The sequence below is a fragment of the Athene cunicularia genome, unplaced genomic scaffold, assembly GCF_003259725.1.
Source record: "Athene cunicularia isolate RWA unplaced genomic scaffold, athCun1 SCF_240, whole genome shotgun sequence".
Classification (NCBI taxonomy): Eukaryota; Metazoa; Chordata; class Aves; order Strigiformes; family Strigidae; genus Athene; species Athene cunicularia.
The window spans coordinates 1-7,151 of NW_020799312.1; the positions used below are offsets into that span (position 1 = coordinate 1).

At 64.5% G+C, this 7,151-nt stretch overlaps 1 protein-coding gene across 1 annotated transcript; it reads right to left on the bottom strand.

The window, feature by feature from the left end:
* Positions 1-4,538: 4,538 nt before the first annotated feature.
* LOC113490728 (methanethiol oxidase-like) lies at positions 4,539-7,125 on the bottom strand (the record flags this gene model as incomplete). The annotated part of the gene is made up of 7 exons (XM_026867306.1): positions 4,539-4,738; positions 5,300-5,418; positions 5,620-5,712; positions 5,810-5,931; positions 6,232-6,310; positions 6,513-6,691; positions 6,942-7,125. Coding segments are annotated over 7 exons (939 nt in total), but the record flags the coding sequence as incomplete, so codon positions are not given.
* Between the last annotated feature and the right edge of the window lie 26 nt (positions 7,126-7,151).

Sequence of the window (7,151 nt, forward strand, 5' to 3'; positions counted from 1 at the left end):
ACCTTGAACAGCCTGGGAGCTCGCGGGTCCGTCCCCACGTCCACCACGTAGATGCGGGAGGAGATGAAGCTGGGGAGGATCAGGCGGTTCCGCTTCTTGGTGGCGTCCCCGAAGCAGCTGCTGCAGGCGTTCCAGCCCGAGTGGTGCAGCTCGTCCCCCACGTTGGGCATGGGCAGGCGGTGGATCACCTGCGGGGCCCCAGCCCTGCTCAGACGGGCGAGCTGGGCGCAGCGGGACCCCCGCAGGGTCGGGGTGCCCCAGGAAAAGCCTCACCCCGCAGAGGGGAGTGATGGCACCGGGGGGATCCCGAGGACAGGGCAAGAAGTGCCGGGTAAGCGCGGGAGGGCTCAGAGTCGTGAGGAGAACCAGACGGGCAGCAGCTTTGGGGAGCACGAAGGGCAAAGCACCCCGCTGGTCCCCGGGCCAGCGCCAAGAGAAAGAGTTTGGAACCTGGCAATAGTGCGGAGATTCGGGGTTGACGTCCACAGTGGCCAGAAAGTCGGGTTTCTTTCTCCCCGTGTTCCTGTAGATGCAGGGCACGTACACAATCTCCTCCCGGGGACCTGCCAAGGCAGAAACGTTGCGTGAGCATCAGCACCAACCTGGCAGGGGCCCGTGGCCAGCCTGGACCCCCCTCCCGGGCAGCTGGGGTGTTCCCGTACGGACGGGGCGGTTGGGTCTCCACCTCCCCGCCCTACCAGGATAAAGGACTGCCAAAGCCAGGGCTAGTGGGGAAGAACTGGTTTAGGAAATGCTGAGGAAGAGGGAACGGTGGAAAACAGGCGCGGAGAGGTGCTTTGGGAGCTTTGGACTTGATCCAAACCAGGTCATAGCTGCCTCGGCAGCACAGGCCCTTTGTGAAGCTCCATGGAGCGGCGCCTGCGCAGGTGCCAGAGCCCCAGGGATCCCTCCCCGCGGCCGCAGTGGCACCGGAGCCGCGGAGGGAACCCGGCCACGGGGCTCCCGAGGCCTCCAAGGGCCCCCGAGCACCTCCCCGGCCCCTGCTCTGGAGCCCGACGTCTGCACGGACGAGCGATTCGCGTGCCAGAGCTGCTCGGCACTGCTGAAGGAACCAGGTAGTCCCCGAGGGAACGTGCCAGAGTAGCAGGGACGTCGGGGTTTGTGCGGTTTGCTCTTAATTCCGATCGCTGCCTGGCCCTGCCAGCACACAGGGGTGTTTTGAAGACATTTTCTTGGATCAAAGCCGTTTCAGGGCGAGGAATTGGGGCTCATGAGCAAACTCCAGAGCTCTCTAAGGTCTCAAGGATGCGTGTGCTAAGCCCTAGAGAAGAGGATTAAGGGAGGGACGGCCAGGGATGATGCATTCACCGGGCTCCCCACACCAGAGCGCCGGAACTGCGGCAGCGCAGCGAGCGGGATTCTCGGACAAAGTGTCCAGGCCTGTGAGGAAGCAGCCCCCGGGGCTCCACGTTGTGATCCCCCCATCAGGAGCAGGGCGCAAAGTAAAACCAGCGTGGTCCCCTCTCCCTCCCCGCGTTGGGCAATAAACCGCCTCGGAGAAACCCAACAATCCCGCTTGGGTTTGCAGCAGGAAGCCACAGGTGACTGCGCTGCAGGCGGCGACCCACCCCAAGCCGCCATAAAAACCCGAAAAGGTTTGTTCTGGCACCACGCTGTCGTTGTGCAACTGATGCTTGGCCTCAGGACAGGCCGGACGCGAAACCATCCGCTTCCCTCACGCTTGCTGGGAGCCTCCTCATTTAATGGGGTTAATTGCTGACGCCCTCCCGAAAGCAGCGTTCTGATCTTCTCCTAAATCCCAGGCAGCGCAGGGCTTTGCCCTCCTCGCCGGGTTTCAGACTTGCCTTTCATGGCGTCCAGCGGCGAGGCGAAGCCGGGCCCACACGCTCCACACTTCTCTGCGTCGAGAAGAGCAGAAACACACAGGAATTAGATGGCGGCGAGTTCTTTTCATCCCTTTCCGTGAAGGAACCGCTCGCTGGAGCGGCCGCGCACGCTCCCGCCCCGTGGCAATGCCCGAGGTGAGCCAGGTTGCCCATGGGCATCCAGGTGACCCCCAGAAAGGTTCGGGGCCAGGACAAGCCAGCGGCGCGCTCCTGGCGGGGACAGGGACGCGGCTCCGAGCGTGCGCCCCCGTCGCGTCCTCATGGCGGAGGGGAAGGGGCGACGCCAGGCTGCGTGGCCTCGGGGGGACACCGAGAGCTCTGCGCTGCTTCTGCGAGGAGGAGGAGGAGGAGGAGGAGTAGTGGAGGCAGCATGGCTGGGCTCTGCACCAGGGCAGAGGGAGGGGAACAGATTCTCCCGGGAGCTGAGCGGGGAGGGAGCGTCCCCCCGCTGCGGGGTGAGGAGGGGCATGTGCCCAAGCCCAGGCTCCGCTTGTGGCTCCTCCCGACCCTCTCTGGGGACGTTAATGAAAAACTTTCGCACAAAAAATCCCGTTTCCACCCGGGACATTCAGTCTGAGGGCGTCAGGCTCCTCGCCAGCCCCCAGCATCACCCCGGGAGCCCCCGTCACGCTGCCGCGGGTCTCCGGGGCACTTTGAACCCTGCCAGGTTCCCCCCCCCCCAGAAGGACCCCTTCCCCCTGAGGAGAGGGAGGAAACCCCTGGCCCAACCCGACGACTTGGCTTTGCTGCGTCAGCTGCTCCTTCGGGTTTGTTCTCACTTGTTTCATCCCTCGTGTCCCTGCTGCCCCAGGGAAACGCTCCCACCCGAAGCGCGGAGGAACCCCCCCTCCAGCTCCCTTCTCCTTGCACCCCTCCCGTGACACCAGCCCCTCCAAAGCCAGCCTGCGCGCGGAGCAGCTCATCCCAAAGCCCAGCCTGCGCAAGCTGCGGTGCATAAATGAGGGAAGAGTCGCGTGGCTTTCCATCACCAGTCTCCCTCAACGTTTCCCGGCACTTGAGACAATAAACCTGGCCAGAGAGAACAACCACGTCCGTTCCTAGGTTGGGATTTATTTTTTTTTTTACGTTCTGTTTTCTGGGCGTCAGAGAAACGAAACCCCGAGTGCCAGTGCCCGGCGAGTTTAGGAGGAGCCCAGCGCGGCGCCCATGGGCAAAGGCACGGAGCCACCAGCAGTGCCGAGCCTTCTCCTCTCTGGAGACGACTCAGCGGCGAGATCTCTTACCTGTGCTGGAGGCTGGGCTGGATCCCACCTGCTGGGGAGAAGGAGCCGATCCCGCCTGCATCCTGCCTGCCAGGAGCGCGTCCAGAGGGAGCTGCGGCGCTGCGGGGTTCAGCGCTGCGGGGAGCGGGATGGGGAGAAGGAGGGTTTGGAAGAAGGATGCCAAGGGGAGGATCCACACGCTGGGGCTGTGGGAGGTCCCGGGGCAGCCTTTAGCGTCTCACAGCGCTGGAAACGTGCCGGGAAGCTCTGGCGCTCCCAGAACCTTCCCCCCTCCCACATGGGCCGCGGCCGGGGCTGGTTCTGCGCTGCACAGCACACTCATCCTCACACGCTGGGGAAACGGGAGCTTTTGGGAAAGCAGACTGTTTCCCCCCTGGGCAGAGGCAGCGTCTCGGGGGGTGTCACGGGGCAGGCACCGCGCTTCCAACCACAGAAACCACTTTGTGGGGTTGCAGATGTCAATCCCCACGGAAAAAGAAGAGTGAGGATGCGCGTTTCGGGTGGGATGACACCCCTGATTTAGGGTGTCGGTGGCTGGACGCGGGTGTCAGGCCACAGGGCAGGGCTCTGGGTGTCACGCTCCAGCAGCACCCCAGGGGTGACTCCCACCTCCTGGACCCCGAGACCTGGGGGAATGTCGTCAGCCCTGGCCTGTGAGAAGAGACCCCCCAAGGCAGCAACTCCTCCCACGTCGCCGGACACCTCGCTGGAGCCGTGGGACTGCTCTCACCAGGGGATGGTTCCTCTCCTGAGAACGTTAAGGGTGCACAGGAGAGCTGCAGGCCATGGGAAGCGTGAAGAAAGACAGTGGGGATATTTTCTTCCACGGTAAATATGTAAAATATTAAAATTCATAAGGATTCACATTGGAGCCACATTTTTGCAAACTCTGGGTCTCAGGAGGAGTGACAGGCTCTCCTGCCCAGCCAGAGCTCCTGCCGTGGGGATTTCTAAGACCCAGAAACACTCAACAGCCACCTCTGGGCACAACGTAGAAAAGCTCCAATGAAATGAGGCACGTGGAGATGTAGCTGATGCAAAGAAAAGTTTTATTTGCGTTTAAAGCGGAACACAAGAACAAACCAGTGTCGGGAAACAGGCACCTCTTCTCAAAGCGAAGCTCTCCCAAGCCCTTCAGCCGTGAGGCGCATCCACCCGGGCACGGGGGAAGCGGCCAGGAGGGCTCTGGCGCATGTCCTGCTCATCCCCAGAGCCCAGCAACGGCCCTGGGCTGCGCGCCGAGTCACCCCCGGGGATTGTGTCCTGAGACCCTGAGACCCCGAGACCCCGAGACCATGCCACGTGCCACCGTTCACTGGTTTGCCCGAACCCAGCCCTTGCAACTCGGCAGAGCTTCCGTAGCTGCTCTTAGCAGAAAGCCAGACCCTAGACCCAACTACCCTACGCTACTTCTAGACGGCTGCGCTACGGAAGGGAGAAGAGAGGAAGCTCCCAGGCGGCGCCTAGGCCGGGATGTCGGAGGTGGAATCGCCACAAGAGAAGCGGATGTTATGGGCAAGGCAAGGCCCGCAGGGCTCCTTTCCAAAATCCACCAGGAAGTTCTTGTTGACGGTGAGGCCGCCCTTCTCAGTGTCCACATCGATCTGGAGCATGACGGAGCCTTCCCTGCGAGGGGACGGGAGCGCAGCCGTTAGAGGGAGCAAAGCCGCGCCCTGGGCAGGAGATCCTGCCCGTCACCCTCCTGCTGGCGAAGGAGGACGAGGCTCTCCCTGAGCATCTCGTCCTCTGCAGGGAGGGCCGGAGGCTCAGGCTCGAGGCTCTCCCGGAGCTCTCAGGGGACCTGAGGAAGCCGCTGCGCGGGCTGTGAGAGGGAGGCTGGAGCTCGCCCTTGTGCAGAGACCGTCGTCTGTTTGCTCAATGGGGACGGCTCTGGGAGCTGCAGGGGAGGGGCTGGGGCAGAGCGCGGCCGGCTCTCACAGACCCCTGGGTCGGTTCACTCTCCCGAGCCAGCCCCGGGCCCTGCAGCTCCCCACCGCACCCGGCCAGAGACACTCGTGAGCCAACGGCTGGTAAGAGGCACCAGGAGGACGCTGCGGGGATGAGGGTCAGGAAACCCGTCCCCTGCCATCGCTCCCGCGCCCCAGCAGCCCCCAGACGAGGCGCCGCTCCCGCTCCGAGCACAGAGGCCACCCCGAGGCGGCCCCGTGGCCCCCAAACACTTCTCACCTGACCATGCACGGGTAGAACTGCTTGTCCCAGGTGCTGTAGAAGGAGTTGGTGACGTAGAGCCTCTTGCCATCCAGGCTGAGCTGCATCTTGCTGGGGCCGCCGTACACCCTCTTGCACTGCAGGCAGAGCGCGCGGCACCGCGGTTACCGGCTGCGCAGGAGGCGGGAGCCGGGCAGAGCGGAGCGGCCCATCCCCTCCCTCCCAGCAGACACGCGGCACCTCCGCGGGGACCTGCCCCAGACACCCTGCGCCCACAGTCGGCGACGCGGAGCCCAAGGCCGGAGGACGCCAGAGGCCGGCGAGGACGCAGAACTCACCTTGATCACCAAGGGCTCGGGCTGGCACCTCATCTCCTCATCCTGGCACACGGTCACGGGCCCGCACCTGGTGAGGAGGCCTCCCACGAAGACCTGCGAGCGAGGCAGCGGCACACACGTCGCCGTGTCATCCCCCCGCCCCAGCTCCTGCTGAGGAACCCGCAGCCCAGCCCCGCTGCTCCTGCCTCACCTGTCCCACCAGCCTGGGCTTGCAGGACCTGGAGAGCTCGTACTGGCGGATGTCTCCGTGCCACCAGTTGCAGAGGTACAGGAACCTGTCGTCCATGGAGATGATGATGTCGGAGGTGAAGGCTGGGGCAGAGAAACGAGGAGCTCCAGCAGGGCAGAAACCACAGAAAAGCTGCCCGGCCCCCGCCCCAGCCCCATCTCTCCATCTCCCCATGCCTCCAGCTCAGGAGCCCTGCCCGGGCGCGCAGGCTCTGGCAGGAGCAGCGGCAGCTGCTCGGGGGCGTGCAGAGCCCCGCAGCCCCTCCAACGAGCCTCCGTCACGACTGAACAGCGAGGCTTTGGGGGTCAGCGAGGGGCTCTGCCAGGCTGCACGGCACAACGCTGCGGCAGGAGAAAGGAGACCCCCCCTGAGGGCAAACAAACCTGGCATCCTGGGCATGATCCATCCTCTCACGTTTATGGACGGAATGCGAATCACCTCCTCTACTTCCCAGCAGCCTCTCTGCACAAGAAAGAGCGGCCCCGCACCGTCAGCTCCGGGCTGGGCAGGCAGGACCCTCCCCTGCACCCACACGCGGGCACGGGCAGGCAGAGCTGCCGCGGCACCGGCTGCTCCCCGCAGAGACGACGGGGCAGCAGCCAGACGGGGCTTCGTCCCCCAACGCCCGCTGCTCCTCTGCCCCCGCCGCGGGCACAAGCCTTGCCTCGCACTTGCAGAAGCGGTAGGTGACACCGCTCAGGGCGCAGCTGACGTATCCCTCGGCAGCGTCGGGGTTGTGCAGGAATCGGACGTTCAGGGGCAGAGAGTCCTCCCCCAGGTCAAAGCACTGGCTGAGGGTGCGGCAGGACAAGTTCCAGAAGTTCAGGCGGCGCCCGTAGATCCCTGAGGAGAAGGAAACCCCCGTCAGAAGAGGGGGGCTCCCCGCGGACACTAATCCCGGCCCAGAAGGCTCAGGGCAGGCACAGCCGCGGCGGCGACTCGCCAGGACGGGCCGAGAACCTGCGGAGCTTCGGGGAGCGGCGGGAGAAGGCCGGGGGGCTGCAGACGGCCGTTCGGGGAGAGCCCTGCCCGTCCCCCTCCCCACGGCACCGCCACGCGCCCCCCTCCCCACCGAGAGCCCCTGCTCCCTCACCTTTCTTCAGGTCGTTGGGGTTAAACCCGCGTCCCGCAATTTTTGGGACAACCCCAGCAGAGCTGACCAGAACGTTGTGGCGTGGCTGGTACCAGAAGTCGTACCCTGTCGGGGGCACTTCACAGGTGTTTTCCCAGTTCCCCTTGAGCTCAAAGGTCTCTCCATCCAGCACGATAAATCCACCTGGGACACAAAAGGGGACCCGTGACA